Raw genomic sequence first — 20189 nt, 5'->3', positions numbered from 1 at the left:
ACAGTTTTCTTGAAAAAGCCGTGTTTCCATGTCAGTCGTTCTTTTTTTTCAAAAATAGCAGACCTACAAGCTCGTAGCTATGAGCTTGTAGATCTGCTGTTTTTCAATAGCTAAAGCATAACATAATGCCAACACCAAATGCTAATACCTCAATCGCTTTACTCCCACTGCCTCCCAGTGCAGGTGTGCTGATCTAACCGCTCCACTTTCAAAAAAATGTATAACAGTTATTACAGTACAGTAATATCTCCCTTCTGCACAAAACAACCACTAAAACCCCAAATAGAGGGGGGGGAGAGAGGAACATGGGAACAGAGAGTTGGGGTTGCGAGAGAGAGAGAGAGAGAGAGAGAGACTGAGGGAGTCCCTCATCAACTGAGGGACAGCCAGTGGACAGAAGAGACAGGTATATCCGTCTGAACAGGGTCATTAAGTTGCCGTTCATGTTTATGTTTGTTCATTTATTTTCATTGTTGCTGTGTTGCTTGTTGTTCATTGTTGTTGGGACGTTTGTTGTTGTCTCTGACTGTGCGCGCAGAGAGTTGTTGTCCCTGTGTGTGCGCGATGTTGACTTTTGTTTCGTTGTATGTAGAACATACAACAGAGAGAGAGAGAGAGAGAGAGAGAAGAGAATGGATATAGGGGTTGCAGGAGAAAGGAAAAACAGATAATGACAAACAAATAAAAAGCACGGGCCGACATTTCCTGACACGGGTTCAAAGCCTCCCCCCACTGAGTGCCTCGCTAATTGGCTTTCCTCTCCCCGGGACCAATCAAAATACTCCATACACATAGCAATAGGGGGGGTTGTTGGGCCAGGAAGTCTTGAGGGTCATTTCGGTATCTTCATTTGGCAACTATATTATATATACTGTACTAAAGCTCTCTCTCAGCGAACCATCTGTGCATTTACCAGCCTCATTTAGTGCCTGTTTGCTCTCTCTCTCTCTCTCTCTCTCCTTCCCCCCCCCCCCCCGTCTCAGCTGGTTGCCTGTACATATTTACAACCTTCATTAGTATCTGCCACAGCGGGGGTCATGTCTACCCGTTGTCTTCTCATATCCCTCCTAACTCACTCCCCACTCATTTATTCCTCACAGCCCCCCCCCCTGTCTCCTCTCTTCTCCTGCCTTCCATCTCACCCCCCCCCCCCCCATGAGGCAGCGGTGGCCGAACGGCTTGCGGAGCGGTCTTGATAACGGAAGGTCGCTATAGTTCGTATCCCCGGACCGGCACGTTAAAGTGCCCTTGGACAAGGCATTGAACCCCCTACCATGAAATGTTCTATATGAGCAGGGCCTGGCTGTAAACAAGTTATTGAGCTTAGTCCAGTTATCCCATGGGTAAACATAGTACCTTTCCTTTCCTTTTTCCTTTCCCCCTATATACCTCTGCCTCTCCACTCCGCCTTCATCGCCACTCGTTCCTCCATAACACATAACTTTGGGAAAAGTTTACAACGGAAACGGACTTCCTGTGCCATAACTTCCTCTTCAAAATAAGAGCCACGTGTAGTGATTAGTCAACACTATAGTTTTATTTCTAAGTCTATATTTACAGGGCGTTAACATCACATTTGAGTTCCTTTTGAATGCCCGTCAGATTTATAACCGTCTCAGCTGTTCGGTGCGCAAATGCGCTTGGCATGCCTTTGATCTTTGACCCCCCCCCCAAAATAAATGTGGGTAATGTGTTTTTACTATATTTTAGTATTTCAAAGTGTCCATGGACACTGCATGGGCTCACTTACTTCCTGGACTACATGTTGTCTCAGTAAGACAGCCCTCCCCCTATCCACAAGGAGGAACAGTGCACCAGAGCATTATGGGAATTCTAGTCCAGGAAGAAAGTGATCCCAGTGTCGATGACATCATGGACACTTTGAAAAATATCTAAAAACACATTACCCACACAATAACCCCCAGGAAAGTGTTTCTTGTCATCCAAACATCATTAAAATAAGTTGCAAAAGGGGTGAAGTGGCCCTTTAATTGAGATTCGAGTGCCAACCCTAACGAGCGAAGGTTTCGGGGACAGCCTTAGATCCCTTGAGATGACGTATTATTATTATTAGTAATTAGTATTGTATGATGACGTATATGATGATAAGAGTGCCCCCTTCACTTCTTCACACGGGGAGTATTTATTTTTTTTACTCTCTCCTCTAGCTTATTCTCTATACAGTCTACATTATACAGGGGAGGATTTTCCGATTCAGTAAGTCTTTTTGTAACACTATCCCTTAATCCAAATGAGGCAGCGAGTTACTCTATAAACACCCTCCTATGCTCTACTCTATTCTCATCACCTTATCCAACTTCCATTTCATACAAAACTCTCTCCCCTCTCTCTCTCTCTCTGTTCCCTGCGTTGCTTCTTTGTGCAGTTTGGACTATAGTGTATATGCGCACGCTTATATGTGCATAATATCCATCACGGCTCCATATAGCTCTCCATTCTCTCTCCATAGCAGATCTACAAGCTCATATAGCGCTACGAGCTGGTAGGTCTGCTGGTAGGTCTTTTGAAAAATCGTGAATATGTGGTGCAAATCGTTATATATATACTTTCAGAGCGAACGTTTATAACTCATATATTTGCTTCTGGAGGGGTCTCTCTGCGGAACAACATATTTTCAGATGTGGGGAGGGGGTCAGTGGCCAAATACAGATAATCGTTGGGGTCCTTGACATGAACTATATGGAGCACCACTGATACAGCAACATGAGGTATATCTCAGAAAACTGACAGAATTTAGAAGACTTTTTTTTTGTTTGTTAAATTTCGACGTCAGGGCCTCAATGGGTCAAAGTGCCACACGGCTTATCTCCGCGCCGTGCGTGCATAAGTGTGCATAACATACGTGTGCATTTATGGCCGATATCGTATATTGTGTGTGACCCTACGTTTGGCACGAAACCTGCACTCGGCTGAAATACTACCTCGGGGGAAAACCCAACTGAACCCAAATAGCGAACAGCGTTAAGGAAGACGGGGGCGAGATCGGTTACACAGACAAGACGGACAGATGGACAGGAAAACAGGTGGACGGACGGACGGACGGACAGACAGACGGCCCTGTGTGTGTGTGTGTGTGTGTGTGTGTGTGTGTGTGTGTGTGTGTGTGTGTGTGTGTGTGTGTGTGTGTGTGTGAGAGCACCAACAGGTGAATAACTTGACATCCAATATGGCTTTTTCTCAAGAGTGAACCCCCAGCTGAAAAATGTGTGTTCCTCAATCATCCCTTTGGTCACTCGCTGTGTGTGTGTGTGTGTGTGCGTGTGCGTGTGCGTGTGCGTGTGCATGTGCGTGTGCGTGTGCATGTGCGTGTGCGTGTGCGTGTGCATGTGCGTGTGTGTGTGTGCGCGCGTGCGTGCACAGGACACAGCAACAGGAGAGACGGTGGTGTGTGAGTGCGTGCATGGATGAATTGCCGCACTGAGAATTCACGCCACCCTTCTCCAATTAGCTCCACACCTACATGTCTGAGTGCCATTCGATCCCGCGCGTATACTAGCCAATGGGATTAGCCTATAAGTCTGCAGCGCCAGCAGGCCCCGGTGCTATAGGCCTCCCATCTGGGCCCCCCCCCCCCCCCCCCCCGCAACACTGATTTATACAGCTGTTGAACCCGGGCTTTTAAACGGGCTATAAGCCAATAAAGACACACTGGGGAGGGTCCCGCAGCCGCCATTTCCCCCTCAGCTTATGTAGCCCACGCACGTCAGCTTGCACTGTTGTCTGTTATCCCATTCTGACCTGAGATCAGATTCATACGAGGTTTCCACTGCAGGACACGCACTGGTCTGATTAATAACCCATTCTGACCCGAGATCAGATTCTAAAAAAAATGTCAGTCGTTCTTCGATTTTTCAAAAATAGCAGATCTACAAGCTCGTAGCGCGCCACTCGGTGGCGCGCCACGAGCTTGTAGATCTGCTATTTTTCAATAGCTAAAGCATAACATGATGCTGACACCAAATTTGTTCCCGTTCAGAATGGGTTAAGTTACTCCACTTGACCATGCAGGCATGGAAAAAACTATTCAAACACATAGACCGTATATATAGGACAACTTGTTTTGTTCAACTTAATTATTGATATTAACGACATGGACAGAGTGTATGTACACACAACAGGTATACTGATATTATTGACGTGGACAGGAGTGTGTATAGTGTACACACAACAGGTATATATACTGTATACTGCTGAGTGCTGTAAAGCTGTGTTGGAGCAGAGAGGGTACAGTAGGCTATACTACTGCACAGACCAGTGTTGTTTTCGTCGACTGAAACTATAAGACGGAAAATGTTCGTCGACTACCTTTTTTCACTGACGAAAGCTAAATGGAAAACTAAATGAAAACTAAGCGACTAGAAGTAAGACTATAAACCTATTGACAATTTCGTCGACAAATGAAAACTAGACTGAAATGTTACGGAGGGACTATAGAGGACCAGAGATCCAGTATAAATAAAAGTAATTTTACACTTGTCGCGACGCGTTGTGAGCTTGTAGATCGGCTATTTTCAGCAAGTGTAAAAGAAAATAGTCATTACATTACATTTTAGTCGACTCAAGCAACTGCAGATTTAGTCGACTAAAACCTTATGAAATTCAGTTGAATACAACTAGACTGACAATACAACATTCCAGGTGACTGAGATGTGACTAAAACTAAATGTGTCATTCCGAAGACTATGACTAAAACTAAAATAGAAACGTGCTGCCAAAAACAACAGCTTCACGAGGAGGAAGAGATATGAGAGAGAGAGAGAGAGAGAGAGACATTCGAAAAGATGGAGAGACGCGTGAAGGTGACGAAGATGAAAGAAGGGGGGCGGTTTGGACGAGAGAAGATCCTATATAAGTTCCTACAGCGCTTTTGTTTGGATTATAGAGAATACAGTTCTACAGAAATATTCTGCTAAAAAAAAAAGGCAAATCCACCCCCTCCTTACCTCTCTCTGAATAACAGAGACGGTACGGTATAAAGCTCCGAGGATGTGAACGGCTGCTGCTGTAGCTTAATGCTGGTCTCAGGTCTGTGATTAACCCATTCTGAATGGGAACCCATTTTGGTGTTAGCATCATGTTATGCTTTAGCTATTGAAAAATAGCAGATCTACAAGCTCGTAGCGCGCCACCGAGTGGCGCGCTACGAGCTTGTACTAGGTCTGCTATTTTTGAAAAATCGAAGAACGACTGACATTTTCAGAATCTGATCTCAGGTCAGAATGGGTTCATCAGACCAGTGTGTGTCCAGTGGAAACCTCGTATGAATCTGATCTCAGGTCAGAATGGGTTAAAGGTCTAAGCTATATGGATGTGAAAAGGGCTGTGAAAGCCAGAGGAAGTTATATGGTCTATATCTAAAATGGTTTCCGACTTGTGTGAAGTGTAAATTGTTGCACGACGGAAAGACAATTTCATTACTCGTGTTACACACTCTTGCATGAGCAAACGCACGCCACGCACGCAAGTAAAGTGATAATTATACTGAATATATATGGTCTACAGGAGAATACAAGAATGGTCGATCCAAATCACGCTCGTCCCCCCCCCGGTTCAAATCCGTTGAAACGGTCGGACCCACGCATGCATCTGTCTGGCCCACCAAAGTCCACTCGACCTCCGTCTTTTCCGCCCGATTCTGTCCAAACATCGCGCACGTCTGTTACACATCATCTCTAATAGTCATATATACAGTAGTCATCAAGGCGGAACCTGTCAAGATTTTTTTCATATTTTTTGATCCTGATTGACTGAGATTGACTTCTATACTATCTGGGGCCTGGCGGGAGACCATGTTCTCTGAGGAGCTGTATACAGTTCTATGGTTAATTCACTCAGTTATTCAGTGAAACTGCTGTAACTACAGTACCAAAAGTCAGTGGCTGGAATCACTGCATGGATGCATCTTTCTTTCCACCAAGTTTGAGACGATTGAGTTTCCCTTTACAGGAAAACAATTTAACCCATTCTGACCTGAGATCAGATCCATACGAGGTTTCCACTGGACACACACTGGTCCGATTAGAACCCATTCTGACCTGAGATCAGATTCTAAAAAAATGTCAGTCGTTCTTCGATTTCTCAAAAATATGAGCTTGTAGATCTGCTATATTTCAATAGCTAAAGCATAACATAATGCTAGAACCAAAAAGGGGTTCCCGCCCAGAATGGGTTAAGAGAAAACATTTTCATTTTCACATCTTAATTAATTCGCCACATTCGTCAGTGTTTGCACTTACATATCAACTCCTCTGTGGCTTTGTTGTGTCCACAAAGAAGAGTACAGTGTCTGCGTTGTGACAATCTAAAATAATACATGTACTGTAAATCAACATAGGTTGTAGAAAAGACAGTATCAGCAGTAGCAGAATCACTGATACATTAGCTTAATCCATTTTGGGCGGGAACCCCTTTTGGTATTTTAAAGCATTATGTTATACTTTAGCTATAAATAAATAAAATAATAGCAGATCTACAAGCTCATAGCGCGGCAACCGAGTGCCACGCTATATGAACTTGTAGGTCTGCAATTTTTGAAAAATCGTGGAAAATATAACTCAAATCTTTGAATATTATATTATTACAGAGTGAACATTTTATTTTAACTCAAATCTTTGCTTCTGGGGGGAGGTCCCTGGAACAAGATATTTTCAGATGTGGTGGGGGGGGGGGGGGAGGCATATTTATTACATATCATTTTTGGGGTCCTTGACATGAAATATTGAGCACCACTGATATAGAAACATTAGATTTTATTTTCTTTCTTTTTGATGACAGGCATAAATGGGATAAGGCATATCCATTCAGTCTGCGAAAGGACTGCCAAACCGGGGGGGGGGGGGGGGGGGAAGTGGGAATGAATGAACTTATCATATCACACACGTTGCTTATTCCACACATAGTGTAAATCTCTAGTCATGGAAACAAGTGGAGCATCTTAACCTATTTAGGCCTGACGTCGAAATAAATCTAAAAGAAATAATCTAAATCCTATGTTTCTATGTCACTGGTGCTCAATAGTCCATGTCAAGGACCCCGACAATGTATATGTAATTGACCCCCCGGCCCCCGCATCTGAAAACATATTGTTCCAGGAGGAACCTCTCAGAAGCTAAGATTTGAGTTAAACACGCTCACTGCTGTGAAAGAATATATATTCAAAGATGTGCGCGACATTTTCAAGATTTTTTCAAAAAATAGCAGACCTATACAAGCTCGTAGTGCGGCACTCGGTGCCGCGCTATGAGCTTGTAGATCTGCTATTTTTCAATAGCTAAAGCATAACATGATGCTAACACCAAAATGGGTTCCCGTTCAGAATGGCTTAAGATGGAGTAGGGCTATGGAGTGCAGGAATACATTACTGTGAGTTCCCACTTGTAAATGAAATTGGTTTCCTTCGCCAGCAGAGCCCCAGTCCTATAAGCGCATTTGTGTGCGAGTACATTTCAACCTTCACTTCCTCAAGTTAAGACGCAGGAGTGTGCTGGCGCTTTGCATGTAAATCTCTCAAGTTTCAGTATGCAGCCCATATGCTCTCTCTCTCTCTCTCTCTCTCTCTCTCTCTCTCTCACTCTCTCTCTCTCTCTGTTACACACACACACACACACACACATACTGTATTACAGTATATACATATACATGTAAAGCTCCCCAGCAAATTCCAACACTGAACCCTTTATCGAGTGCGCACGCACGCACGCACGCACGCACGCACGCACGCACGCACGCACGCACGCACGCACGCACGCACACACGCACACACACACACAGAGAGAGCTCTGAGGGTGTTACTAACAGTACCAAATTAACCCTTATGACTTAACCGTCTTCCAGTGACATCATCGATGGGGAATACAAGCTACATAATAGAAACTGCAGGCTTTCTAGTCCTGAAAAGTTGCAATGCGGAAATAGAAGCCATCGTTCTCACGATAATGAAAATCTAACTATTTTTGTAAAAAAAGAATCTTGTTTAAAAAAAGAAAAATCTGCCTAATGATGATGTCACTGGAAGACGGTTTCTAAACTGCCCACAGCCGTCCTATATGAGACACAGACTGAGTAGGAAAAAAATCGTGCCATTTTTTCATGATTATTAGTGAGGACCTATTATATGAAGATAGGTTGAAAAGTGGTGAAGTGGTCCTTTAAGAAAATTCTAAAACATATTTCTCCCTCAGAATTCATCACCACTGCTCTGGAACAACTCTGCCTAGTTTTAAATCCAATGTTCTCCACTGTCTTTTATATTAAAAAAAAGAAGAAAAAAAAAGAATTGACCCCCTTAAATGTGACTACTCTCGTGTACCATTTGGAAAATAAAGTCTAAAATTGCTACAAAAACTGCCAGGAAACTGAAACATGTCAAAAGATGTCTTGCAGAGTCAAAATGTAGTGTATAGTCATATCTAAAACTGTTATGGTTCATAATTTTCATGACATCCAAAAGTATTCAATTCGTGTCAAGCACTCAAAGTGTGAACCACAGTCATGAAAGGACCAGTCGAAGTTCTATTGAGCCGTTTACCACAAGCTGTCCACATCCACTGTGTGTGTGTGTGTGTGTGTGTGTGTGTGTGTGTGTGTGTGTGTGTGTGTGTGTGTGTGTGCGTGTATCCGAATGAAATTGCAGGCAATCAGAGAATTGGCACTCGCCAAAATTCAACATGTATTCTCGAATATCCATTTGCCACAGAACACCGCTTACAGAACTGAATAACAAAGCAGTAGTGCGCTTGGTGAGGGGCTGGTTCTGTCTCAATACTCACTCCACCCGTGCCATACTGTTTCAGCCCATCAGGGATGGTGGTCTGGGTGTACCGAATAATGAATGGGTCTACACCGCCACCGGAACCAGTCACCTTATAAATGTGCTCAACAGCGACGACCCCCACGGTCAGGGAAATGGCTCGCGAGTCACTCACTCAACACATGCGGCGACGTAAAGGACCACCCGCGCTGGAGAACGAGACGCAGTTCCTTGGATTCAAGACTAAGGCGAATGGTAAATTGGACGTTAAAGCCGCTGGATTCGGTGTGCGGTCCGACTGTCACTGGATGGATCTTAATGATCTATGCCAGCGATCAGGATTACAGTTAAAGTGGGCGGCGCCTGATACAACAACTGCTGCGCTCAACAACGGCATCATCATAGATCCGCGTGTCCGTGCATGTGCGACCTACGAGCAGGACAGTGCGCACCATGAACTGTCAATCAAATCCGCAACCGCAAGAGCCACCATTCTATAGGAATGAAGCGATCAGAAAGTGCACAACACTGGACCAGTCTGAGGCTGCAGGGAAAACTGGCCCTTTTGCAAACCACTCATTCTGTCAAATAACACCATAGGTGAGGACATTCTTATTTTCACTATTAAAGCCCGTTTACAGGTGTTGCCGACCAAGTTCAACTTGGCAACCCCATGGTACCCATCAGCACACGACCCACACTGCATCCTACATCCAGGACCACATGACAAAGAAACAGTCGCACACATCTTAAATGGTTGCAGCCACTATAAAGGACTGTACATTGCCAGACATGACCGTCTGGTGGACCTGGTCTCAGACAAGACCAGAGGAGTACAGGACAGGTACAAGATACAAGAATGTATAAACACAGCACTGTAAAAAATAGACTGGTTTGATCACAATGACACGCATGTCAATTCACTACAAGATATTCCAAATACCCCAGATATTGTGTTCATCAGTGAAATTAGAAAAACTGTCACTATATTTTGAAATAGGCTGCCCATTTGATTTGTATATGGACACTTGTTTTACATCCAAACTTATGAAATATCAGCTTCTGGTGGAACGTATTATGGCCTTGGGATATAACTGTCAACTTATTGTCCTTGTATTTGGAAGTCTGGGCCATGTCCATAAACTTGTGCTCAGGGGTCTGCAATTGGGTGGATTGCTAAAAACAAATGCAAAGAAGCTGGCTAAATACTGTTCTGTACTATGGGCAGTCTGTCTGTCTGGAGAAGGCGTTGTTTCATTTATCCCTAGGTGGCTTAAAAAACCCAAAACAAACATCCTAGTGTCAAGTAATAGTATGTCAACAATGTGCTATATATATTTATTTATTTTCTTTTCCCTGCAGCAGCTATATCTGGTTGGACCATATAATGTATAACCTAATTCTGAACAGTGTTTGGGTCTATTGTATTACGCCTCTTGTCTTGTGCAGATCCAAATAAAATAATTCAAATGTGTGTGTGTGTGTGTGTGTGTGTGTGTGTGTGTGTGCGTGTATGCACATGCATATGCACACGCATATGTGTGCGTGTGCTGTATGTGTGTGAGTGCATGCATGTGTCCGTGCGCACCATCTGTGATTGAAATGGATGTGGGAAGAGGTGGATAATTGTCTACTATGAGGACACCTGGCCCCGCGCGCACGCACACACACAACGCATGCACGCACGCACGTGCACGCACACGAATAGCCGAAGGCAACAAGTTTCTTTGAACTTGTACATGCACACCTGCCAGAAGGCACCCCTGATGTGAACGTATATATATACTCTGTGAGCACGTCAGTCGGTCTGGCTGGTTCAGTGCTGGCTGTCTGGTGATAAGTCCCCCCTCTTCTCATCCGACATGACACGTTGAATAATGAATGAGCACCGTACACACACACACAGTCCAATCCTCAGTGTTCATTTAACCCATTTTTGGTGTTACGACGACGAGCTTGTATAGGTCTGCTATTTTTGAAAAATCGTGAAAATGTGGCGCAAATCTTTGAATATGTATTCTTTCGGAGCAAACTTTTTTTTTTTTCCACTCAAATATTTGCTTCTGGAACAACATGTTTTGAGATGGGGGTCGGGAAAGGCCAAATACATATCATTTTTGGGGGGTCCTTGACATGAAACAGTTTGAGCACCACTGACATAGAAACAAGGGTTTTTCAGAAAACCCGTGATTCAGAAGACATTTCGTATAGAATCGAGCTCAGGCCTATAAATGGGTTAACTCAGTGAGTATACAAAACGGAACCAACTGAACCGTATAAGTATAAGACTCCATTTGTATACACACACATATATGTTAAATGGAGGGGTCTGTTTGCCTTTCTCTATCGCCGTCTCAGCCTCCAACCTGTCTTTTCTCTCATTTCCTCGTTAATCTCAAATTCCACTATAATGAAGGCATCAATTCAAAGAGACACATATCTCTTTTAGTCCAGGATAATGCCAAGACAAAGTATACGCTTTTTAAATCCTGATTTTAAACATTACCATGGGGGGGGGGGGGGGGGGGCTGGACATTGAGAGCACTTAAAGCCGCTATTAGGGAGATCATTGAACTTGAATGAGATGTAGTATAGCTCTTCAACCACTTCACGTTTTGTGCTCGCCTCTCTCTCTGTTCCGTCGCTGTAATGTTCTCCTTTTTACACGCCCTCCAACGCATTTTTAACCCATTCTGAACGGGGAACCCCTTTTGGTGTTTTAACTTACTTTATAGCTATTGAAAAATAGCAGATCTACACAAGCTCATAGCGTGCCACCGGGTGGCGCGCTATACGAGCTTGTATAGGGTCTGCTATTTTTGAAAAATCGTGAAAATACGGCATATAAATCTTTGAATATATATTCTTCTTTCGGAAGACTTTTTGCTTTTCATTTCGACGTCAGGGTTCAGAAATGTAATGTTTTTTTTTCCCTTTCACCTGATGAAGGCCGTTCACGGCCGAAACGTTGTGTCTCGTATTTATGGTGTATTGAATAAAAAGCAAACACCTTGGAGCAAAACCTGTGTGCGGACTCTCCTCTCTTCAATGTTTTTTTTCCCTTCTCTATAAAGTATCTTGTGTAAAAAAAAAGCTAATATCAGACATTAGCATTGTTCAGCTGTTATTAGTCTCTGGAGACAGATCTCCAGATTCCAAATGCTTCCGCCTATATAACTTGGGAGGCTCTGAAATTGCGTTGAAAATAAAGCAGATATGTCTTGCCTATATACTTCCATGTTGCCTGTGCAGTCGCAAAATAACTCATACTATAGTTGAAGCCTGCAGCCTGTCTAAACTGATGGCTGCTTAGTGGATATGGAAATTAAAAAAATATGTTTTAATCCATTTTTGACCTTTGACTTTTAAAAAAAGTCTTCTACATTTTCTCAAAAAGCTATGTTTCTATGTCAGTCGTTCTTCGACTTTTCTGCGTCTATATGGAGTACGAATACACCTGGCCCTGTATTGGACCAGGGTGCTGAGGCATGCATGGAGATGATCTTTGTTGGGGTATTATGGGTACAACAGCAGTGACTTCATTGACACGACTGACTAAACTGGGAGAGAAAAAAAGGCCAAAAATGATCGGTTACTCTATTGTGGTGTGTGCATGTGTGCGACTGTGTGCGCGCGTGCGTGCGTGCATGCACCAATCAACCCCAATCAGTTGACTGCTCAGTGTGTGAAGCTGCAGGGGTCAATGGGTCGTACTCATGGGTCTTGTACTCAGACAGGGGTCAATGGGTCATACTCAGACAGACAGACACACACACACACACACACACACACAAAGTCACTTAATAATGGAGGCGGTTGGCTGGCACTGCTCAAAAATAGAATTGCTGATTTGACCTGAGCTCTCTCTCTCTCACTCACATACAGTATAGTTTAGGTTGGAATTTCCCCATGCTCAGGTCCGGAAGACAAAAAAGGCTGACAGCCAAAACTATAGTGAGCTAAGTACGACAGGCCGGCCGTCCTCTCTGTCATTCTATGGAATGTTCCATCACGTCAGTCTGAGAGCAGGCTTAAGACCCTGAAACAAATTACTTTGCCATGATGATGCCTGATCCCTTTTGATGAAGCGCACACACACACACACACACACACACACACACACACACACACACGGTCGCATGACAAATTAAGCCTGCCACACAGTCGGATACATGTAACATGGCCACCACTTGTTGCAGTCTATGGGATACGAGACTTTGCGACGCAACAGCAGGGCTACAGCCTCTAACTGTCTGTGGTTCGAGTGCTGGGTCATGACTTTTTCCACACCATTCACATTCAATGAAGAAATGCATGCGGGGGTGATGATGATGATGTGAAGTTGAGAAAGTTCCATGATTCTACATCAGAAGCTCAAGCTGTGACAGCTGACCTGGAATAATATGACAGTGCACCACGGAGGGCAAACATTGCAGGACATAAAGGTCACAAGAGGCATGAAGGTTGGCTAGTGTATTGTGTGTGCATATGTTGTATAGCATTATTATTGTTACCAGAGGCATAATGACCACGGTGGCCAGTGAACCACAATGACGCCCATGCAGCGCCTCCGACAATATTATTATATATATATATAATTATTAAATTCAAGAACCGCTGTCAGGAGACAGATCCCGTGCCGTCGGAAATAACACAATGACAAAAATGCATATAGACGGACGCAATGACCAACGCTGGCTCAGTATACGTAGCTCACGAACGACACATTCCGAAAATCACACAAAACATCTCGTTCTTATAACCTGATCATATAAAGAACAAACTACAACTTGCTTTGCAGCCCAAAAAAGCCAACCCTCCGCTTATATCAGACGGTGAGCGGTTATAGGGACCGTCTACAAACACCGAACGTGTAAATATTCAGCAACTTCCATTTATATAGGCAGAATATCACCACCAAATTTACATCACACATCAATGGTGTACTTATGATTGTACTGCAGCATTTTCTTGCAAAATAAACTATATAATCATATATTCAGAACGGGTAAGGACTAGTATATATATATATATATATATATATATATATATATATATATATATATATACAAACATACAGCAAACCCACCAGTTAAGTTTCACTTTCTTTTGTAATGGCTTGGCTTTTAAAATATGATCAGAGTTGTCACCCGACAAGGCACTATAGTCACGTGGTGTTTTCAGTGGTGTGACTCCTATAGGAGTGACAAAGTATAGATTACACATTAAACTGCCGTTAACCCATTCTGACCTGAGATCAGATTCATACGAGGTTTTCCACTGGACACACACACTGGTCTGATTAACCCAATCTGACCTGAGATCAGATTCATACGAGGTTTTCCACTGGACACACACTGGTCTGATTAACCCAATCTGACCTGAGATCAGATTAAAAAAAAATGTCAGTCGTTCTTTGATTTTTCAAAAATAGCAGACCTACAAGCTCGTAGCGCGCCACTCGGTGGCGCGCTATGAGCTTGTAGATCTGCTATTTTTCAATAGCTAAAGCATAACATGATGCTAACACCAAAATGGGTTCCTGTTCAGAATGGGTTAACCATGGAACGGAGCATCAGGTTAAATAAAAAAAGTGTTCTGAAAGAATATATATTCAAAGATTTGTGCCACATTTTCACGATAAAAAAAAATAATAGCAGACCTATACAAGCTCGTATAGCGCGACACTCGTAGCTTGTAGATCTGCTATTTTTTCCACGAGCAAAAAAAAACAACCACCACAATACCATAACATCCGCAGCATGTCAATTAACGCAGGCCGTGAAAAAGAAAAAAAAAGCGGGAGCCAATAGAAAGAGTTATAAATTGTGATAAATTGGAGAAGTTATACTGTGACGTAATTGAATCGAAACGTTGAATTCAATCGAGGGACGTCTAGAAGAGGCACCAATACTTGTACATGTCGCCAGAGAACAACAGAGATAACAGATACTGTACAGAGGATATAGAGAGAGTACAGAGAGAGAGAGAGAGAGAGAGAGACATGCAGAAACTGAGTGAGTACAGTAGAAGTGAGTATTGTTATCGTTGTGCTGACCGTGACGCATTTCAAGTCTTCTTGACGTACGGTACAACTGCCCACTATCATGTATACATAAGCACCTGAGAGTGTGTGTGTGTGTGTGTGTGTGTGGGGGGGGGGGGGGGGGGGGGTGGAGGGTCAAAGTCTGTGAGTAACGCGTGGACACAATTGACCATGATTGATGTGTGCTCATGACATACTGTACATGTGAGGGAATAATATGAGTGTGCCTGTGTGTTCAACGAATCACAGGTGTATTAAATTAGGGGTGATGATGGTGCTATACACCAGAATGCTGCGTGCGGTATATACTTATAGGTAGAGTAAGTGATTTCACTCAAAAAAACTTAGGTTTCGTTTTTGCCTTGGGACCCAGCCTTTCATCCAATCAGGATAAGAGAACCAAAAATGAAACCTAAGGTTTTTTTGACCCCCCCCAGGGGTTAACTGGGGACAGGGAGGAACTCCTTATATGGTCAGCACACTCTATAGTAGAGAGGATTATCACAACAAAACAAAGAGATATTTTAATTAAGTGAAATCACTTACTCTACCTTTAACACATCAGCAAGACTGTACATGTCACTAACGAGACTCTGTATATGAGGGGATTACCAAGGCAGGGTGAGCCAGAAAATAGCAGCCATGGAGAACGAGACTATATAGCAGGAACCGACACACGTCGGGCATCGATCACGAGGAGTGGACGACCCACCACGCTAACATACGTGGATGTACTCAAGAGCGACGCAGCTGAGCGCAAAGTATATACCAACGAACTGGCCAGATGTATATGGAGAGAACCGGAGTGTCTGGAAACGACGATGGAGGGCTCGTCTGAGGACGACCTAGAGAGAGATGCTGTTCCACTCTGGCACAGGTTAGTGAGTGTGTGGGAGTATGTTTATGTGTGTACTGTAGCCTACTGTACTGTGCGCGTTCTGTGCACACGTGTAGGAGGACTGGAGTCATCCAGGGCAAAAAAAATAATGAACACCACCATTCATAAAGACATTTCCAGTGTGGGCTGTGCGAGGCAAAGTCATCCTCTTCTATATCCAAAATTAAGCTGTTGCATGCATACTAAATACAAGCAAATCACAGATACTGCCCTCTAAGATGGAAATGCACGAGGCAAAATGGCACAGTGGGAATATCAAAATGTGACGTGTCTCTCATTCTCTGACCCCATGACTCTCTCTCTCTCTCTCTGTATCTCTCTCTCTCTCTCTCTCCATCCCCCTGGACCCCTCCCATCTCTTCTCCAGGGCATTTGAACAGAGAGCACATCTGCTCTGGAAATTCATCTGAAGGACACGTCAACCCTCACACAGCTGATTAAGCATAGAGACAGACGACAGACCGACTGTCGAGACAGACAGACAGACAGACAGACAGACAGACAGACAGACAGACAGACAGACAGACAGACAGACACAGAGACAGAGACAGACACAGACACAGAGACAGACACAGAGACAGAGACAGACACAGAGACAGACACAGAGACAGAGACAGAGACAGAGACAGAGACAGAGACAGAGACAGACGTGGATCTCTCAGATGCACCTACCTATACAACCCATATAGTGTGGCCCATTTGATACGCAAGAACTAACAGAACAGACACAAACAACAAACAAAAATAAACTACACAGCAGAGAAGCCGTGATTACAAATGACTCCAACCCTGAGATCCGTCCAGGCTATTATAGGTGATTCTATATAGCCTCGATAGTAGTAGTACCCGGGCTTTCATTTTCGTCGGTGGCAAAAGATGAAAGCCCGGAGGAGGAATTGCATTGGCCGCTCTGGCCCTAGAAGTATGGGAGTCAACCCCTCTACTAGGCCAGAAACACGTTATATAGCTCAGGCTAAGGTGATTCAAAAAGGTTTACATTACGTTAATGCAACACATACACAACTGTAACTGTCTTATTGCCATATAGGCTGATTATACCACGGTAGGCGTGTGCATGTAATCACAAATACAAGAATACACAAGATTGTGGTGAGCTTATTGTGTCATATTTTGGGCTATCCACACACACACACACACACACACACACACACACACGCACACACGCACACTGCGGCACACACACCCACACCCACACACTTGCATAGCCCTTGTTGTAATTACCCAAAATGGCCCAGTTGGGGTGGGCCCTCCTGTTTCTACCGGCGTCCTCCTCGTGGTTGTGGGTGGGAGGAGAGGGAGCCTCCTCTCTGCCCCGTCCTCCACCCCCCCCGCCTGCAGCCGGAGTAGTCCCAGAGCCGCTCCGAGCCGCTTCCCCTCCCTCTGCGAAGAGAGGAGGGGGCCGTGTTGAAGACCAACCACCAAACCACCGTCATGGAGGGGGGGGGGGTCAACATTCAACAGAGGTTACATGGGGGGCGGGGGACATGGTCAAGGGGAGGTTCCATTGAGAACCAGGGGGACAATTAAGGCAATTAAGGTCAGGGCATTCTGCCGTCAGGAAAGAGTTCCAACGTAAGATTTTGCGGTGCGCACAACATGGGCTATATAAAGGTATGGGGCGGCAGTGGGGTGGCTGTGCAAAGGGTTTAAAGTAATAGTAATCCATCCATCTTGTCACATGGGAGGAGGAAACGGGTTTCACAGGTTCGGTATGGCACATGAAGAGAAAGGGCTGTATTTTGCGTGTCTTAAGTACCAGGTCTTATTACCTATAACTTGAGTAAACTAAAGACCTGGAAGCGTGGTCAATGCTCTTTTGGCCACTCAGAATAGCCAAATGGCATTGATCACGCCTCCAGGTCTTTAGTTTACTCAAGTTATAGGGAATAAGACCTGGTACTTATAAGACACGCAAAATACAGCCCAGAGAGTATTAGGAGAAGATAATAGGGTAAGGTTTGATTAGTTGTTACTGCCACGCACGCACGCGCGCGCACACACACACGCACACACGCGCATGCACGCACGCACACACACACACACAGGAGGAGCTCTTGTTTGCCTAAGGAATGTCCAGAGACGCTATACTCTCTACAATATAGAGATGTTAAAAATCCTGTTTTAGCATATTATGCTAAAACAGGATGTTTAACATGTCCAGACGAGGGTAGAAAGACTCTTTTCGTTGACCGTGTCTTTATTGTCTTATACCTCTTATACCTCTCCCAGGACAAAAATTAAATAATCAAGAGTTGACCTCAAAGTATAATATAGAACGTTTCAATCTGAATTCCCGGCAGGTCTTCGCAAAGAGAAGGCTCACGGTATACATGAAGATAAACACAGATGGCTGTCGGCTAAACACGAAAACATCAAGTATTCCCTGTGTTTACATATAGATCACCGCTGAGAGAGAGACACACACACGCACGCACACACACACACACACACATACACACAGATCGATCGATCGAAGCCAGCGCACCACACCACACTAGCTTCACATGAAACAAGCCCAGAATAGAAACATCTAACGCTCGCAAATTGGGGGCACTGCACAGTTTATAGATTTCTAGTTACTGTGGATGAAACAAATGCAAATGTACGTATCAATGCCCTCATTTAACATGTCCCAGAGACAAGACTGAGTGCGTGTGTGTGTGACTTGTGTGTGTGTGTGTGTGTGTGTGTGTGTGTGTGTGTGTGTGTGTGTGTGTGTGACCACTGTATGACCAGAAAAGATAGAGATTACAGATGCCATAGAGAGAGACACACAGACACCATTTGACTTTTTTTTAAAGTCAAACTCTCATCTAATACGAGGCTAAGCTTGGGACGGAGCAGTTACAGTGATTCTAACTCAAGAAGACAAGTTACAGGACAAATAAATAAATACATGGCTATAAAGATGCAGAAGAACGGAATTGCTTCTGTAGGTGAAAGGCAACTACATAGACACAATGAATGCATGGAAGCCCAAACAGCCCGGGGGCCCCTTAACAAGATAATTATTATGTGAAGCAGGTGTGCGTGGTTAAGGCTTATAGCAAAGGGCCTTTAATTAACACAAGACCATGCGGGCATCTCCACACCTGCCCAATGGTCAGTCACAAATATACTGTATAGTAGTGGGACAAGCAAATAATAACACAATGCGTGGCTAAATGCTACACTACACCACATGAGACTGTTTGTGTTACTGTATATACATGAACCTAAACTACACATGGGACACAGAGTGCACACATCAGGCTGAACACGTGAACCTAATACACAACCCCAATAGTGACCAAACGTTAACTTGACCTTTAAACATTAACACATAGAGTGAACATTAACCAACAAGTTAAACAACATTATGTTTCATGATTTTTCTTTTCTAATTCTGCAGCGGAAATACAATTAAGTCAGACCTCACGAAACAAGGCTTATCCTTCCAAACACGGCAATCAAATAACTGATCTGGAATGCGGGAGTTGTGCTTTTAAACCGGCCAATATAATATACCAAAAGATGCTTGCAATTTATATACCGGACAATCCATAAACACAATAGGATGTATAATATATACGCTGACAGCAGTTTACGGAAATTCACGAGTGGTGGAAAAGTATGTGAGGGATTTAATCCCTGTGATGTATCAGTGTGTGTGTGTGTGTGTGTGTGTGTGTGTGTGTGTGCGTGTGTGTGTGTGTGTGCGTGTGTGTGTGTGTGTGTGTGTGCGTGCACAACGGTGGCCGCGAGGAGGTAATTGTTTCCGTATTTGCATGCAGAATAAAGCAGTGTCGCTGCATGAGGCAGAGTTGGCGCGCACAGTGCACACCAACCTCCCCTCCCCGCCGATTTCAGCCTGTCAGACGCATCCATTAAGCATGATGAATCACCCCTCCACTTCACGGCCAATCAAAAGCCTCTCACGGGGGACTCAAATCTGGTCACCTTTAACTAAATGATTTTTTCTTGGCCCACGGTGAGTGCAACCGCGCTATAGTGGCTGTGTATATACACACACTGCCAGCCCCCCCCCCCCTGATGATGTGGCATGCTGTTATAGCGCGGTTCCCCTGCTGCCACCACGGGGGCCAACACAGCTGTGGCCGTCCTTTTAACTCCATCATGCTGGATTAAGAGGCCGATGAAAGCGCCGTCTGACCCAGGTGTGTTGTGCACCTGTGTGCGAGGGTATAGGTAATTATGGTGAAATGGTTGTTGTTGTTGTTGTTGTTGTGGGGGGGTGGGGGGGGGATACATAACTGAAATCAATAATGACAGGAAAAGAAGAAGGCTGCGGCGCGGTTATAGCAGCCCTGCACCCAGGAAGCTCAAGGTCAAAAAAGAGGGGGATGGCAAATGGAGGCGCGCACACGCACGCACGCACACACACACACACACACACACACACACACACACACACACACACACACACACACACACACACACACACACACACACAC

At 44.3% G+C, this 20189-nt stretch overlaps 1 protein-coding gene across 2 annotated transcripts in view; it reads right to left on the bottom strand.

The window, feature by feature from the left end:
- gfra1a (gdnf family receptor alpha 1a) overlaps positions 1 to 20189 on the bottom strand; it is a 142207-nt gene that overhangs the window by 99060 nt on the left and 22958 nt on the right. The window contains exon 4 of one of the 2 annotated variants that reach the window (XM_080782825.1): positions 16957 to 17115. The exons of the other annotated variant lie outside the window; for it this stretch is intronic. Coding sequence (XP_080638951.1) covers positions 16957 to 17115 — 159 coding nt within the window. The remainder of the gene's footprint in view (positions 1 to 16956; positions 17116 to 20189) is intronic. 2 annotated transcript variants of the gene reach the window in all.

Source organism: Protomyctophum bolini (assembly GCF_963924005.1).
Source record: "Protomyctophum bolini genome assembly, chromosome: 14".
Taxonomy (NCBI): domain Eukaryota; kingdom Metazoa; phylum Chordata; class Actinopteri; order Myctophiformes; family Myctophidae; genus Protomyctophum; species Protomyctophum bolini.
This window is presented reverse-complemented; position numbering and strand designations above follow the sequence as displayed.